This window comes from Halichoeres trimaculatus, unplaced genomic scaffold, assembly GCF_033239565.1.
Source record: "Halichoeres trimaculatus isolate MK-OKI-2021-1 unplaced genomic scaffold, fHalTri1.1 fHalTri1_scaffold_20, whole genome shotgun sequence".
In the NCBI taxonomy this organism is placed as follows: domain Eukaryota; kingdom Metazoa; phylum Chordata; class Actinopteri; order Labriformes; family Labridae; genus Halichoeres; species Halichoeres trimaculatus.
This window is the reverse complement of record NW_027437198.1, coordinates 24,651,326-24,669,270: the sequence shown is the minus strand read 5'-3', so window position 1 is coordinate 24,669,270 and position 17,945 is coordinate 24,651,326. Positions and strand designations below refer to the sequence as shown.

The 17,945-nt window shown below is 40.3% G+C and overlaps 2 protein-coding genes and 1 long non-coding RNA gene across 4 annotated transcripts in view; all 3 read left to right on the top strand.

Annotated features, from left to right (window-relative positions):
• Window positions 1-6,617, top strand: part of lasp1 (LIM and SH3 protein 1) — a 38,454-nt gene extending 31,837 nt beyond the window's left edge. The window contains exons 6-7 of one of the 2 annotated variants that reach the window (XM_074696970.1): window positions 992-1,086; window positions 3,334-6,617. In XM_074696970.1, the coding sequence (XP_074553071.1) occupies window positions 992-1,086; window positions 3,334-3,507 (269 nt within the window). In that variant the 3' untranslated portion in view covers window positions 3,508-6,617. Of the gene's footprint in view, window positions 1-988; window positions 1,087-3,333 lie in introns of both variants that reach the window. The other variant, XM_074696969.1, reaches the window with a different exon arrangement.
• A 2,111-nt stretch (window positions 6,618-8,728) lies between these two features.
• On the top strand, window positions 8,729-9,884 carry LOC141809908 (uncharacterized). Its single transcript, XR_012600023.1, has 2 exons — window positions 8,729-9,001; window positions 9,158-9,884. It is a non-coding gene; the product is annotated as an uncharacterized LOC141809908 (long non-coding RNA).
• A 5,278-nt stretch (window positions 9,885-15,162) lies between these two features.
• arhgap23a (Rho GTPase activating protein 23a) overlaps window positions 15,163-17,945 on the top strand; it is an 86,987-nt gene continuing 84,204 nt past the window's right edge. The window contains exon 1 of the mRNA XM_074695987.1: window positions 15,163-15,538. Coding sequence (XP_074552088.1) covers window positions 15,530-15,538 — 9 coding nt within the window. The 5' untranslated portion in view covers window positions 15,163-15,529. The remainder of the gene's footprint in view (window positions 15,539-17,945) is intronic.

Sequence of the window (17,945 nt, the reverse complement as noted above, 5' to 3'; positions counted from 1 at the left end):
TTTTTTTTTACTGGTTACAGCAACCCAGACCTCATTTTTGTCTTTAAATAACTTGAAATGAGACATTTTTCTGGACTGGTCAGGTGAATATGGCTAGTATTGAGTCTAAAAAGGAATTTTCTACTGAAAATAAGAGAAAAACACTTGATAAGATTTCAGTTTTTGCAGTGTAACTGACCCAGGTCTCCAAGATGTTTCTCCAAAACCCAAATCAAACCCTAACTCAAAGTGAGGCTAAAAAGGGGGAAACAAATACCTTCTTCTGGGATTAATGAATTTAAAACCCTGATAAATTTATGAAGCAGAAGCAGATTAAGTGTCCACATTCTTCCTTAAGCTTGGTGCCTTGTCTAGGCCCAGAAAGAGCTCACCTGACTGGGTGTTACGCTGTTACACCACCCAGGAACCTCAGTAATAACGTGTTCACTCTAATCCTCCTCTGCATTCAATCCTTTCAACTACAGGAAATCCTACAGCTGCAGAAAATGTTCATTATTAGAAAATCATGCTAGTAATTCCTCATAATCTGAAACCCAGGAGTTAATCTGTAGATTAACCAGGTTATAGATGAAACACATGCTGGGGTAGAGTTACTGAGAGCGTTAGGAAGTCTGTGTGAAAGTTGCAGCTCTGTATTTGAATGTTAACTGGACCTTCTGCTTTACTTTACACGCCTGATTCAGACACAGTGCAGCATTGTTCAGGGTTGTGTAACAGGGAAATCAACTGCTTTGAGATGCACGTCTTGGCTTGCCATGTTTGAGAGTTCCCCCCTCCCCTGATGAGTCAGCGCAGAAACACTGAAGGAGCAAATTAACACGCTTCTGGAGTCTGCACTGAAATCTTAATTCTCCTCCCAGAGCAGCTGTGTGCAGATTTGTAGCTCGCTGTCAGAAACCAGTTTGTCTCCCAGTGAGTGCTTCAGAAATGAACAGGGTTTCAAGTTTTTAAAACTCACTCTTTCCTCTTTCGCTCTCTGTTAAACCAGCAGCTTACCAGCAGCCTGCAGCCTCGCAGAACTACCACTATGAGCCAACTCCTGAACCTGTGCGCCCCGCAGCAGCTGCTCCACCTCCAAGTGCTGGGGTGAGTTCTGCCCCTCAGGGACCTCTTGTTCTCAAAGTTTGCTCCATTTCGAAACACAGTTAGAAAAAAAACAAAACAAGGAGTCACAATGTTTGCTCAGTGTTTTTGTAAAGTAAGAGCAAAATCCTGAGAGTCTGTCTCATAACACCAGGGAACAATTTGAAAAAAAAATCTGTTGAGTTTGATTTTCCAAAAGTGCAGTCAGTTTTTTTTTTCTAGCACGTCAAGTTTTTTCTCCAGATCAGCAAAAGTCCCCTGATTAGCTGGAGTAAGACTCGTGCTTTTTTTAGTTTTCTTTTTTGTCATAATTCTTTATTTTGGTAAAGCAGTCCATCTACAATCATTAAGTGTCACTACAACCGTTTAGCTGAAAGTGAAATCACAAAGCGTATGTGTTCCAAAATTAAACTTTTCCAGGGATGTTAAAGATTTTAAAATTGAACATTAGTTTTAAATTTGAACTGGGGGAGCGGTGATACTCAGAAATAAGAGTAACAAAATAAAATAGAATGAAATAAAAATAATGATTATGATAATAACAAATACACAGTTCATGTGGTGCATTGAATTAGATCTTGTATCTTCTTATTTTTCCATTCTATTAATTCAGCTGTCTGATCTTATCTGTTTAATGTACTCAGTCCATTTCGTCCAAATCTAAAAAAAGATGTCCTTTTGGATTCTGAGGGAAAATGATAATTTATCCATTTTGTGAATTTCATAAATAATGTTCATCAATTCATTCATCAGTTGTGGGTGGCTTTGGCCACTTTCTCATGACAGCTTTTTGGCTCGCTGCTAAAAGTATAGCTGACTTCTTTTCATTATTATTCCACCTTTCAGAGGGGATATCACCCATGTATACAAAACCACAAGTACTGTTGTTAGTTTTCAAAGTCTGCAAGTTTTCCATCTTTGTGTTTTATTTACATAGGTATATATTTCCTTTGTTTAAGATCAGGTCTGCATCTGTAGCTCCTCCAGTGGACATATCCTTTATAAAAATATAATAACTGTTAAACAAAGATTGCAGTCATGCCTGTTTCTTTCGCATTTCACTGTATTCAAATATTTAAAGATTTTTTAAAACAAGCACATGTCTGTGAAGTAAAGTTTATTTCATATTTTTTAAGAAAAAGGGATCCTATGGTTCATAAACTTGACATGATAGAGAAATTTTTGGTTTCAGCTCCCAAAATTAGTTAAAAACAGCTGTCAGACCTAACTCAACAAAAAATGTGTTCCCAGTGTAGTCTGTGTTTCCATTATACCAAGAGTTGTGCAAAACCAAAATATCACAATTAAAAAAAATAATATGGAACAAAATATTGAAAAACCTCTCAAATTTTGATAAAAAAGTTTGTACGCCCTCATGAGGTGTTTTTCAGAAGTTTCGATAGTGAGGTTTATGACAAAAGTGCAATGGAGACACCTTTTATTTAAAAACGTGTTGTGTTGTCATAACAACCTTATTTTTTCTAGAAAAAATGCCTTATTTCAAGTTATTTAAAGACAAAATGAGGTTTAAAGTGCTTGTATCAAGTTACAGAAATCTGCCAATGGAACAAGAGAAAAGTTACTTGAATTAAGACATTATTCTAGTACAAGCTAATTTCTTAGATTTTTTTATGTGTTACAAGCAGTTTAAACCTAGTATTTGTCTTTAAATAACTTGAAACAAGACATTTTTCTTGACTGGTGAGTTGAATGTGGCTCATGTTGAGTGTAATAAGACAGTTTTTACTCCAAATAAGACAAAAACACTTGATAAGATTTTAGTTGCAGAGAACGCACCTCCCACACCTCCTCGTACCGTGTCCACTGCCACACTTAAGGACTCTGGCGTTCATATTGTAACAGCTCTGCTCTTAGTTCTTTGTTCAGTGCAGATGTTTGTTTTTTTTGACCATGAGTAGTAAAAGCATCAGGAAGGCTGTGAGCGGGTCGGTGGAGGGAGGGGAAGAGGTGTGTGTGAGCTGGAGATGATGATTTTCTTTTAACACTTTGTTCCTGACTGTTTTGAGTTGGCGTGATCACTGTCGACAGTTTGACCGGTGAATAAAAACACTAATGTTCACAAGTGTCCGGACAGACGTATTATTTTACTAAAGTTTGTGCAATTTTAGACATAATGGAAGGTGCAGTTGTTCTTTATCAAAACTTCAGATGTGTCGCTTTTCATTTTGTGAAAAGGTGTAAGAGAAACGCAGCTGTAGACTGACCTGAGTTCCCTCCTGTCCCCCACAGAAGCGGTACAAGGCCGTGTATGACTACTCTGCTGCCGACGAGGACGAGGTGTCTTTCTTGGACGGAGACGTGATCGTAGACGTGCAGCAGATCGACGAGGGCTGGATGTACGGCCGCGTGGAGCGCACCGGCCAGCAGGGCATGCTGCCCGCAAACTACGTGGAGAGCATCTGAGTGAAAGAGGGAGAGAAGAAGAGGGAGAGAAAAAGGAGGAGGTAGAGAAAGGGAGGGAAAGAAGGAAAGGAAAAGCCCAGTGCCATCTCATCTTAACGCCGCTTTCTCTTGATTTTACTCTTGTTCCTTAAACCTGTCCTGTAAAACCCTAAACCCGCCCCCCTTCTGCATCCCTTCTCTGCTCCCACTGTCCATCCAGCTCCACCACAGACACCCTCTGCCTGTCTGTCTGTCTGCCTGTCTCTGTCTGTCTGTCTGCTCCCCTGTTCGTCAGTCCGTGCTGATGTCTGTCTCTGTTTGGACGTTGTTCATCCCTGAACCTGGCTCCACTCTCGTGCTTTCACAAGTGGAAATAAAAAAGTCTTAAAAAGAGAAACTCACAGTTCATCGCAGTATATCAGGGGTCATGCTGAGTCACACAGCTCTTCACAATCCTGGCACACATCATGCAGAAAAGCAGATATCTCCCCCACCGCTGCTGCAGTTTCTCTGTGAATGAAATAAGTTCAAAGTGTGGGCGGCATTTTCACGTCTGATCGCTTTTCGTCTTAAATTTTGCAGCGTGGTCTTGGCCCGACTGGAAACGCAGTGTAGAATCTCAGTCTATCAGAGCTAAGCTTGAATATTTTATGACTTATGTACATTCCTTTAATACCTTCCTGTTGCACCAATCAGCCAGTTTATCAGTCTTAACAGAGGTATCTAACACCTTATCAACAGACACACATCTCGCCATTGTGTGCTCAAAGAAGGCGTCCTCTTTTTCAGCACTGCACTGCAGATAACGTTGTGAAACTGGATCGTAGCCTAACTGAAGAGCCCTTCCTGTCGCTCAGGAGGGATCAGGGAAAAGTTAGGGGACATTATCAGTCCGTCTCTTGCAGCTACACTGAATACATCACCTCAATCAGTGCGGATGGAGAGAATATATCAGTATATTTATACATATGCACCCTTATTCTTGTTTTTCGCAGCCTGAATGCCTTTAGTTCAGAGAGAATCAAACATTTATGGGGATTAAAGTTCTGAGAAAGGAGACGGGAGCAGGTGAAATCCTTCCCCCCTTTTTGCTACAAGAAAACACACTCATAGAAGAAGAAGAAAGTGGCCGAGCACAACTCTATATCGTGAATCTCTTTTTTTTAAATCTCAGATTTTTTGTGTTTTTGTGAGTTAACATTCCAGTCTTTGTTTTTCCATTTTAATGTGAGAGAAACTGTCGAATCCTTGGCTGTGGTAAACGTCGTAGTCGTTCTTCTCATGCTGTTCTTCTTTTGACTTTCCTCGTTATCGTAAGAAGCGTATTTTCAAAAAGATTTTTAAAAAAAAACAAGAAAGAAGTAACTGTATCAAAAAATAAACAAATAAGTAAATAAATAAATAAACCAGCGGCTCAATTTATGAACCAAGACAGAACAGTTTACGCTGACTTGTTCGGTCGCAGTTGTAACAGTTTTGGGATTTCTCAGTTTGCAGTGTTGAGTCAGAACAGCCAATCACACGCGAGCAGGTGTTTCTTTCCTGATATATCAGAAAAGAAACTAAAGTTTTCTTTCATCTGGTTTTACAAACATCTGTAAAGCTGGATCAAAGACTGGACTGAATCCCAGAGCTGTTGCACCATCATTTTGCTGGTGTGAAGACGACTGGTTCATACAAACATGACATCAAACGTTTGATTTGCTGGTTGCTACGCAGAACTCGTGCATCAATTCTTCACTTTAGATACTGTATCTCTGTGAGGACCTCGTTAGACCGATCCTCCGTGGTGTAAATAGTCTCATCTGGCCCCTGACCGTTCAGGCCTCTTCCCCTTTACTTGCTGTTTCATTCTCCTGTGATGCACTGTGACTGTCACAGACGTGAGTGATCAGGGCGGTGGTGTTTCTAAGTGGGTTGGGGTGGGGTGTGGGGCACGAGCAGCCGAATTATGATCAGCTTTATCAAAAGAATCAAGGCTCTCACTATGTAGCTAGATGACATTGTACAATTGTATATGTATCATAAAGGTGAGTTAGGGAAACTGTCCGTACAGGTCTTGGTGCTCTGGGAAGTGGCTTGCCTGCAGAATTAAAAAAAAGTTCCTACTTCCTCTTTTTGGATTGTAGCTGATGGAAAGACGTGTGAATTTAAAGTGGAGTCCAGTTTGGTGCAGGATTAACAACTTTCTAATGTGAGTAAATGTTTGAATCAGAAAACCCTAACCTCCAACTGGAACGAATGGATGGATGAACACACTGTATGCACGCCTGTATTTTGCATTAACCTCTAACTTGACAACAGGACAAGTTTATTTGCAAAACAGATGCTAGATCGGAAAGCTGTTTAAGAGCTTACTCATGTTTCTTTTGGACAAGCTGAAGAGTGAAATGATTGTTGTTCCTGGCTTTATCACAATGTTTGCTCAAATTTAATTTAAAAACAAAACTGGTAGTCACCAAGTCAAACTTTCTTTTGGTATCTGGATGGAACAGGAAGTGGCCAAAGACGGCCAGTGTCGTGTACGCGTGGCTCAGGATGGATTAAAGTCAAATCTAAGTGTGTGATGGTGTAACTGTGCGAGGCTGTGAAGCAGGGCAAGTTGTTGGTCTGACCTGGATATCCGTCAGTGGGTTGACCTCTTTGCGCCAAATGCGGCTCCTCTGCTCCGGCATCACTCATCTACCAAACCGTAACGTCATATCATAACCCCGTCTCCATTCAGTTTCTGTCTTGTATCCTGTCCGCCCGTCTGCTGAGATCCTCTTTCCTTCAGCCTTCATCGTAGGCTCCTGCGCTTCGAAACCAATCGTCCCCCGCCCGCCCGCTTCTATGATACTGGATATATACTGTAGACTTTGCAGAGTGAAATCATGTAATCCTCTATCAGGTTTAGCATTCAGACCAGTTTTGTGCATTCCATTATAAATTGTTTTGTTTTTGATATGATTTTTTTTTTATTATTAAAAAAAGATAAAGATAACATATGCATAATGACATACATGTGTATTCAAAACTCATAATGGATACATACTCAGAAAGGACCTGATATCATCTCCTGTTGCCCTGTTACAGCACTTCAAACTGTACTTATGATTCTGCAGATTCAATAAAATGTCATTTTTTTCTCAGACTGTCGTTTTTATTCCTGAAATTTTCTTGTGTTTCTACTATATTCTTATATCCGATTGATATATCCTTAAAAAAAATGCATGTGCTAAAATAACGCTGTGGATCCAGATGTTTTCTCTTTGTATTTAGCTAGTGCTAATGTATTTAAAGTCAAGCTTACTGGGTTGCTAGTTCAACAACCATACATGACCCTTTGTTTTGCGTCTCCCAGTTTGCAAGAATATTCACCATGAGAGCACTATGTTACCAAAATTAAACAGATCGGGGCCAATATTTGGCATTTTGGGCCATATCAGCATTGACCTTTTTTTATATCCGACGGCCGATATCCCTGTCGACACTATGGATGCCCTGGATGGTCATTTAAAATAAGTCATGTAAAACCAAACAGAAAATTCATTCAACTGCATTACATGCCTGTAAAAAGCAGCACAAACTCAATTCTGTCCAGTTTTTATTGCAGTGACATAGAAATTTGGAAAACTTTATTTACTGTAGAAAACTTTAGCTATTTATCTTTTAAAGTTTTTATTTAACTTTATAAAATATGCTGCTAAGCTGTTTAATAAACATATGCTTGAAGGCATTTTATTGCAGTTCAGTGTTGGAGTTGGAAATTTTTGACGACAATATTTTTACTTTGACTGCAAATTAATATCAGCTTCAAATATCAGTTTTTGGCCTCCTTGCCTACTGATAATTAGTATCGGTATTGGCTCCAAAAAATTCATATCAGTCTATCTCTACAATACTGAAATCTCATGGGTGAATCAGAGGTTTTTGGTCACTCACCCATTTCTTTTCCAAGATATGCTTCAGAAATTTGTCTGATGCACTTACTCCAGATTTTATTTATCTAGAATCAGAACCACATCTTGGAACAAATTTTAATTGCTAATATTTTCAGTAGGCTTAGGATGCCTAGCTATATGAGGGTGGGCTAAAAAGTTCCTAGCCTGACTAGGAAAGAGTTATGCCATAGGATGGAACTTAGCATGCATTAGATCCATCATTTTATGACACTTACACTCTGGTTTATTTTAAGATTAGCAGACACTGATGTAGTGTTTGAGTACTTTGAAAAGTAGAACCAGAGACATTTTGTGAATATGGATCTGACTTGGCACCGTGGTGTTATTAAATATCTGCAGAAAAGGACATTCACACTGACATGGTTGCTCCATCAGGGGATGATGCTCCAGCTTTATCAACAGTGGAAAAAGTGGGCAGCTGAATTCAAGAGGTATAAGGAGTTCCTTGAAGATAACCCAAGGTTTGATGAAAATAAACCATGCCTTAAGTGTCAGAAAATGTTGAATTAATGCAAGCTAAGTTTCATCACTATGGCACAACTCCTTCCTAGTGTAGCAATGAACTTTTCAACCCACCCTCGTAGGCAATGCAGTTTGGCACAACAGTCCTGCAATAAATCCTAGCTTCATTAAAGTCTTACTGTTCAGTGCATGTGTTATTTTGGAAATCTGTTGATGCAACGTAACCATGCGTAGGGAGGCTTGAGCTTATGTTAATTTTAACAGTAGGGGGTGTTTTTCAACTGTTATTCAACGTTAATTTAATAACTACTGGCAAAATACGGATAAGGATATACATCTGATATAATGCAACCAACTTTAAGAGACTTAAATTAACATCCCTAAAACTAAAGTTTATTACCAAGATTGTGGCAGATATTGTATTTAGGACTGCAAATTTACCTGATAAAATAAAAAACGAATTTAATAACAACCTTTTTAAAGATAGAACTGGTTAAACGTGTAATTTCCGCAAACATAACTAGAAGTTGAAATTTAAATGCAACAGTGCACTTTAATTGGACATTTTTTTACCCGGTATTCAGCCTGTTAGGGCTAACCTTTCACATATCAACCGCTAATAACGACGCGTTTCAGGTTTTAAATTTAGCTCTAATTTCATCTCTTGAGTTTCACGGTTAGTTAACGTTTAAATTCGCCATAAAATTTCGTCGAAATGTGCCCTCTATCGAGGTGAAATCATGTAAAACAGACTGTTTTCTCCTCACTTCCGGTTTTCAAACGGAAAGGGGGAGGGTCGAGCTGCCGTTCCAACCGAAGACACCCGAGCGTTTCCGAACGTTTCCGAACGTACCCGATCTCTCTGCACTGCTCTCCTGCTCTGCTGCTGCTTATTTACTGCGTGTCCGCGTCCATCTCATGCTCTTCCCGTCATGACGGACATTCTGGTGTTGATGTTTTTCGCCGTCATGGGCCTGGTTTTCCTCTCCTACATCATCTACATGCTGTGACGATGAGGTGTCCGGTTCAGCAGCGCGGGCGGCCGGTGCACAGGCGAACACAGGGTGTGTGTTTCTGCCCTGCATCCCTGGTCTCCGTTACGCACAGTGGTGAGATAGTATTTCAATGCATGTCTAAATATACCCTTGTTTGCTCGCTAATTCCTGTTTTCTGAAGCTAAAACGGATCATGATGCAGTGGAGTGGATTGTGCAGCTCCACAGCTCATTCAGAGGATGCTTGAAAAGCAGCTGTTTTCTCTTTCAGGAAGCTGAGCTGGGCTCAGGCCATGATGGTGTCCCTTTGGAGCTCTCATGCAGGATGTGAAGAGCAACCCAGTGGAGGGGAAACAAATGGAGAAGAAGCCAAAACACCTGCCTCCCACTTGCACTGTTGCATCCCATCAACATCCACCCTACCTCCTTCATCACTGGACCGTCATCCTCTAACAGGAATCAACCCTAAGACCTCCCATCTCAGATTAATCATTGTTTTTTCTCTGCTGTTTAAGGTTGTGCATGCACATGTTCCTCTGCCAATGAGACAAGATCTTACCTCTGGGGGGGTCCAGTTAATTTAATCAAACTGATGCAGGACGTGTAGGTCAGGATCTGCCTTTTGAAAAGCACTGTGCTGGTTTATTTTAGAATATAGACACTTTGGTCGCCAACTCATGTGTTCGCTCATGTTTGAAGAGTTGTATTAATCTTATTTTATTCAAGTGTTGCCAACATTTTTCTCTTCAGTCTAAGATCTGGATTTCCCATCAGGTTAGAGTGAAACATGTCAGATTGATAACTCATCAGTATTCTTTCATTTGAGGGTTGTGTTTGTTTATTTCTTCTTTGTATTGGCTGTGAATGATTAGTTGTGGTGTTATTTCAGAAATACTACTACTACTACTGTTATATTTAAAAGATGGTGTGTTAATTGATGCATGAATGATTTGCTCTACAGCATTATATGTGGAATAAAGATGATTTCAATAAACTCAGTTGCTTCTTCGTCCTCAGTTTAACACTCAAGTCATTGTTTTGTTTCCAGTCATTAATTATTCAGCTTTTAAAGACTAGATTTCAAGAGGAATACTTTTCAGATGACTCACAGAGTTCGGTCAACATCAGCCCTGACAACATTTAAAATGAGTTTTATCCTCAGTGGAGATAAATATTACATCTGAAAGAAATCTGATATTAATTTAGAGCGATGCTTCCTCCACATATTAGATTTCTGAGGCCTGGTTTGTTTCTATATGTGCATGATCTCTGATATTTGGACACATTTGTAAGAGGGGGAAGATTTTCACTAGTTAAACTGACAAATTTAAAGATGTAATCCTGTTTCTTATTAAATGGAGCATGTTAGGGTGTTATGTGCGCTAATCTCCTCCAGGTGGTGCTGTTCACCTACAGTACCCTGTGCGCAGTCAGCAGATGGCAGTGAATCCCTGAAGAAGACAAACTGGCCACCTGAGGTGAGCTCACATGCTGTCACCTTAAACATCAGGATATCATCGTTTAATGTGTGTTTTAAAATAATTTCTCATTCATCCAACAGATGATGCCTTCAGTGTCCATCCTCCTACATGTATCTCCCAGGATGACAGGTCAGCTTTCCAGCTGTTTTCATATTTTATTGACACTTCAACTGGCCATTGTTATCTCTTATCATAAAAATACGTCTTTTTTGAGAAACTTTATGCTAGAAAATAGTATCATATGAATGAAAATGGGTTTATTTCCGCCCACAGATGAAAATATTTAACCCACTGTCCCGTTAAATCTAAATTCTTAAGCCCAGTTAGCTAGCTTAGCTTAGCACAAATACTTGAAACTTGAAAAGAGCGTGTTTAACCCTCACAGGTCGAGGCCTTTCTTTTTTTTTTTTTTTTTTTTTTGAGTAATTTTATTTTTGCCCTTGTATTCAGTACAATTTGTGTTCTAACATAGGCATATTATGCATTATTCTTTTCAGTACAACATTATGTGTATGAAAACATTTTTTTTTAATTCTAAACTACTTTATTAAATGCTGGGGCCAAAGACACACACACAAAAAAAGAATATGATTTTAAAAATTACATAAGTGTAGGGGAAAAAAAAGGAAAAAAGGAAAAAAAAAAAAAAAGGAAAAAAAAGAAAAAAAAATTACATAAGTGTCTTATAAAACATCGAAAAAAGTTTGATGAAGCAATTAAAATGTTGCAAATGAGGACTCAGATTATAACTATTAATAAACTAAGGTCAAATTGGGTTGCAATCATACTTTAGGCATTTTTTACAAAAAAAGAAAAAAAAAAACAGGTGTTTTTTAGCCACTTTTGTATTTCTCTTTAGTAGCCAGTCTCAAAGAGGACTATGTATACAATTATACAGAGAGCTAGATCATATAATTTGCATTCATTCAACTCCAAACAGTTTAAATATAAAATCTAAAAGAAAAAAAGTTGAAAAAAATCAAACTAAAGACATTTAATTACAACAAAAAACACAAGGTTTTTTAGCTTCTTATCTTTAAAACAAAATATTTCCACAGGTGCTTCTTGTGATCATGATGTCAAAGACCTCAGGATACTGTCCCTTTTCAGGCTCAGTAGCTGGTTGTTTGGTTTCTTCTGTCTGTAGTCATTTGTTCAGTTGTTGTGGTTGCTCCCTACTGTTGTTTTGTTGTCTCTCTCTTCCTCTCTGTCGAGTCTCTTCTCTGCACTCTTTCTCCTTATCACTGTTTCTTTCCTGATATCACCTTGTTCGGGTTAAGCAATAATCTTCAAACTTGGCAATATACAAGAGGGACACTATATGGATACATGTATGCGTGTGTATATATATGTACACATATATATGTATGTATATATATGTATGTGTATTTATGTATAAAATATATATCAAAAACCACTAATTAAGAGTATAATTTTAAAACAAGGGGAGCTTTATACACTAACTGCTCCCTTTGGAAAAGCAAATGTGTTCTGCACAATACGGCATCCAGACCATAATTCTGTTGTTGTGACGCTGAACAGGACAAGGGGAAAGGAAAAAAAAAAAAAATTACGTAACAATCTACATCATGTTTTCAGCACTTTTGAAGTTCCAAATATTGCAAAAGAAATAATGAAAATGTAGATACAGAGGTTTGTGAGGCAGTGTCAGGGTCATTATCAGTTTTTCCAAGGCTCCAAATGAAAGTTAAGTGTCTCTGTGCTGCTGCTCTGGCTGTTTCCTCCATGTGTTGCTTCCTGTAATTTTTGATGTAAACACTATTTTGGTTGTAATTTCTTTTTCAAAACAAAAGGAAGGAAAAGAACATGTTGATACTTCTGTTAAGTCTGTGTCTGTGCCCCACACTCCTCCTCCTCCTCCTACAGCACAGGTGAAGTTTCTCCCACATGTGTGCAGACAGGCCCTCTCTGTGAAATAATCTGAATTCCTCCCATGATAGTTTAATCTGCTACTCTCACCATCACAATACAGCCGCTGTTCTGTCACACACACACACACGCGCAGCAGTCATTTCACTTCAAACAGCATCTCTGACTCGAGCGGATCGAATGACACTGCAGCGCTCTGCAGTGTTTCGGCTGGGTGATAAAAGAGAAGGATGCAGCTGGGTCGCAGAGAGCCGGACAGGGATTTGTTTGCTTGTTTGCTGCTCTCCGTTTTCGTGACCTTGTTGGTCGGCTGATATAATTTAGACCTGCATTCCTGAGCCTCCCCCCTCCCTCCCTCAGTGACCTGTCAGAGCTCAAAGCTTCCATATCAGATTATGTCACAGCTTTGTTATGTGTCCACTGAATGGAAATAAGCCAGGACAGGTGCTCTTTTGTTTCATTTTTTAGATACAGAGGCTTTGGTTTTTCTTTTCAGAGTAAAACAGGAACGTTTATGATCAGTTTTTAAAGGAAGTATCCACCTGCAGAACACGCTGGCACGGTTACAGCTGCTGGCAGCGCTCCATGCTCTTTGGGCCTGGTTGTTGTCAACCTTTCACCTCAGGATGGCGTGGAAAATGTACACATTTAGACTCTCCTGAAGTTTAAAAACAAATAACTGAAAAATCTCAGGTATTAGAAAGTAAACAAGAAAATTTGGTGGATTTATGAAGAGAGTGATGCTCATTTCCCTACAGCAGGGGTCTGCAACCTTCTGCAACCTCACCTGGATTAAAGTCATTCAAGAGCAACTTTATCTTCACAATAAAGACAATAAAGTGTATAAATTCTATAAACAGTGAAAATTTAGTGAATAATAATCCAAACAGGAAGTAATTTTTGAATTTATGGAATAATATACGCTAAGTTGTGCTTTTTTATTTTTGATAAATTTGCAAAATAAAATAAGATAAAAAATTGCACAATTTAAAAATATGCACAAAAAAAATAAAAAATAAAAATGGACAAAAAAAAGAAATTTGAAAATGACAAAGTTGCAGAAAATTTTGTTTTTTTTAAAAAAATTGCAATAATTTAAAAAATGGAAAAAAATGGGGGAAATGTCAAAAATGCTTGAATAGCACAAAATTTTGAAATTTTAAAAATGTGCATTAAAAAGAAAATGATAAGATGTTAAAAAAAATAATTTTTTTTAAACTCAAAAAAATGATACTAATATTTATATAATTCTTTAAAAGATTTGCCAAATTAAAAAATATGAAAATTTGCAAAATTTAATTAATTGCAAAAATATAAATAATTTTTTTTTTTTTTAAATTTTGAAAAAAGTTGAAAAAAAATGAAAGAAAAAAAAATGCCAGAATTTTAAAAGCTTAAATTTTTTAAAATGTCAAAACTTTGCATTGATTGGACAAAATTTTCAAAATATTTAGAATATCTGTTTTTTAAAAGAAAATTCAAAAGTTTAAGATGTCAAACAATTTCATTATTTCAGAAATTACAAAAAAAAAATGTATTTTTTTTATAGATTTGCAAAACTTTCCATTTTTCTTAAACATTTTTTTAGTTCAACAAAATGTTAACCTATAATTTTATTTAGTGTCATGTCTTCATCATAAATTCCCTCTGTTAGAAAAATAAAAATCTTTCTTCTATTATTTTCTTAAAGCCACTGGAAAGGAGTCAAAGAGCCGCAGGTTGAAGACTCCTGATCTACAGAAAAGCAGAGCTGTGGACCCTGAGTCAGGCAAACAGAAGACCAGATCGCAGATCGGTGAGTGAATTTACACACAAAGTTGCAGCAATGTCCCACGCTGACTCTGGGATTGCATCGTTGATTAAAAGTTGATTAAAACAGCAGACTAAGATGGACCCACTGTGGATCCTCTTCTGTAAAGTTATGATGCACAAGCTGCCGGTTTGTAACAACACCTCCTCTCTGTGGCACCTGTAACCTCCAGCAACATTTTCTGGATTCCAAACAAGTAAAAAGGGGAGGAGCGGGTGGTGCAGGAGGGGGATTGAGTGTTATGATTCAATAGGGAGAAAGAGGGAGGAAGGGGAGGGGGTGGGGTTGGGGAGGATAGAGACACAGCAAATAAAGAAAAAGAAGGCAGTGAAAGAAAAGAGAAAGGGAGGAGGGACGGGGTCAGCCTGTGTGCTTAGCCGTGGCCTTCGCTTGAGGAGTTCCTGTTGTTGTGGGGCGGGTGTTTCCCTCAGCGTGGCCTGAGAGGGAAACAGCAGAGGATGTCTTTTTCCTGGCGGGCCTCGAGGTCTTTCCTCTCCTCTCCTCTCCTCTCCTCTCCTCTCCTCCTTCTGTGTGTTAGCTTCAACTTTCTGCCAAAGTTTCATGCTAATGATGCAACGCTCCATCCTTCTCCTCTCTCTGGATCCAGGCCAGGGCGACACTGATGCGTAAACATTTCAGCAGAGAGGCGAGAGCAGGGGGGAAATTCCTCTCAGGGCCACAGGGATGTCTGCTCTTAAACACTCAGTCCACCCTCGCTGCAGATTGGACTACACGTCCCAACATGCTCCCCCCACGACAGGAGGCGGGGGCCGTAAATCCTGCCAGCCAATGGCTTTGTGTCTGAGGATCTGTGGTTGGTGCGTTGCACAGCAGCTGTTGTCAATGGCAACAGAGGTTTTCAGGGAAGCATGAGCTGGACAGCTGGTAGAGGGTCTCTCAGCTCTTCCACAGGAGTCACATGACCCGCATGGCAGCCAATCCCAGCTCTCCACCCTCCTCTCTCCCTGACTCCTTCTTCCTCATTGGTTGCTCCGGCTCTGTTTGGCTGCAGCAGGAGGGGGGAGGGGAGGTGGAAAGAGAGGAGGGAAGTGGAGACAGAGGGAGGGGAGGAGAGGCGAGGCGAGGGGCCAGCTTACACAGCGAACGAGTGGAAGCGTTGGAGAAGGAACGCGGAGAGCGGGAGACTTATCAAGGAAGGAGGCGAGGATCCCACACACGCCCTGTTCGCCCTCCAGCCTCCACCCAGAGCTGCAGGGGACGCAGAGGAGGACGGGAGCGCCGGATGTCTCAGACTGTCACACTCAGGCAGAGACAGAAGCATGCCTCTGTGGGGAGGCGCAGCAGCAGCAGCAGCAGCAGCAGCAGCGCTCGGCTGCCCGGCTGCTCCGCCTGCCTGAGGACAACCGCATCGGATTGTTGTTGGAAATACTGAGCCAGGACGAGAAAAGGACGACAGCACCATGACCGGGTCCGGGAGGAGGGAGGAGGCTCGCTGAAAACCATGGACCAGGTGAGGATGGAGAGGAGGAGGAGAGTCAGGGAAGGGGAAGTGAAGGGGACCACTACCTCTGACACAAAACACACACACAGGCACAACTTCCATCATCCATCTTTTTCCATCCCCTGAAGGGGAAAACAAACAGCACAGCATGCTGCTCTCTCCTGCAGCTGTGTCTCCTGCTCCCTCTGTCCTCAGGGCTTGGTTTGGCTCTGGGGGAGGGGGCCGGCACTGATGGTGCTGCCAGCAAACAGCCACCGGCAAGTGCCTGGCCTCCGGAGGGATGACACGCCTTTAACTTTCACCGGCACCGGTTGAGAGATCGAAACTTGGGATAGAAAGAGGAGCATAAAACGAGGGGTGTGGCTGAGTTATGTGGGTCATAATCAGTTGTAACATGTCACGCTCAAATCTGCAGGAAGGAGGAAGGTTGTCATGCAACAGGGTTCACCTCCAGATCTGTGTGTGCCTGCGTTCATTCAGAGGCGGCTCTGTAACATCGTGTGCTCATGTCAGACAGTGTCGTCCTCACCTCCTGTTGGAGAAACTGAAGCTGAATGACTCTGACTTCACACACCTGCAGAAGCAGCCTGTGTTTGCTGCTGCTTTTTAAATATTTGGCGTTATTCGCCGCCCGTTTGGCAGAGCTGCCGTCCCTGGGTGTTGTTTCAAGGCCGGGGGGCGACAATCTGTGCGCAGACACCCTCCTCGTACCTCGCCTCTGTCTCCCTCCCAGTCATTGATTACCTCATCCTCCCCCTTCCCTCCCCCTCTGTTGCTTTGCGACGCCTCCTCTCCTGAGGTGTGAGCCTCAGGTTCGAGATTAAGTCGGAGGAGGAGGTGGGATTACATCAGAGGGGGGTGACACCCGCCCGGCTCTTCTTATGGGTGAATTATGCATGTGGGGAACATCTCCTGTGGGTGGGGTGACGTGAGCCCCCAACTTTAGGGGGGTGATGTCATCTCTGCTGATGGTTTAAGTGTGTGTTTACCTTATTTACCCTAATAGGAACACACACTGCATGAGCTGAAACTTGTCAGCTGAGGCTAAAACTGGGTTTTTATTTCAGAAACAGGTTGTGTTTTTCTTTTAATGTAGAAAGCATCTTATTATACTTAATATGAGCCACATTCAACTGACTAGTCCAGAAAAATGTCTTGTTTCAAGTTATTTAAAGATAAAAATGAGGTCTGAATTGATTGTAACAAGTTAAAAAAAATCGGCCAATGGGACAAGAAACATTTGCCTGAAACTAAAATAATGTCTTAATTCAAGTAACTTTTCAGACCTCATGTTTGTTTTAAATAACCAGAAATAAGACATTTTTCTAGACTGGTCATGTTAATGTGGCTCCTATTAAGCCTAAAAAGACATTTTTTACTGAAAATAGGACAAAAACACTTGATAAGATTTCAGTTTTTTGCAGTGTCATACTGCCCACCATAAAACCTTGAGGTTCATAACCAACTGTAAACCTCTGACTCATCATTGTGAGTTGTGCTCTCAGGTTGGATGGCCTGCTATGGTGACCCAGAGGCTCACACATGGCAGTTTTTGGCCTGCTTCCCCAATATTTGTGTGTCTTTATCATGCAGAAAAGTATACAACAGTAACCTCTGCATTGTTGGGACTTCATTACGCTTTCTGTCCCAGAAATTGACGGACAGAAATTGGGGAAAGGGACTTTGGGACTAAGGGGCTGTGAAGAGTTTGAAAGTGATCTTGAAAAATTCTCCTTTCTAGATAAATGCCTGGTAATAATTAGAGGTCGACCGATATGGGTTTTTTTTGGGGCCGATGCCGATGCCGATGCTTTCCAAATTTGAGCAGCCGATGCCGATATGCATAGCCGATATTTCCAATTTGATATTCAGGCAGATTGTTAAATAAATATATATTTATCACATTTTTGTGAAACGTAGCAATTTCTGAGCTGAACTAAAAGAAATCTATTACAACAAGTCGTGTCCAGTCCTCTGAACATTTATTCAGCTTTCAAAACAATGAAATATTTTGTCTGAGTAAACACACAATGTAACAAGCAGTAGTAAACATTCACACTCTTCTTAAAATGTCAAAAAAGAAATTTAAACTTATTAATATAATTTGAACAAAAGTATGTAATGTATCCAAGTGGTTCCACAAGTTTGAGGTGCTCATCTTTTTTGTGCCTGATCAAAAATTGCGTCATTTTATACAACGGATCAAAAATCGGCTTTTTAAAAGAAAATACGGCCTATGGCCGATAGAGACAAATGTCCAAATATCGGCCCGATATGTCGGCCTACCTCTATTAATGATCCATACTTTAAAATGAGATTATCAGCACCAATATTGCTGGTTACTGCTTATTTTAAATTGCGACTTCTTAGCTTCCAGTTCGGGTCGACCGGGACCAAACTGAGTTATGGCACGTCA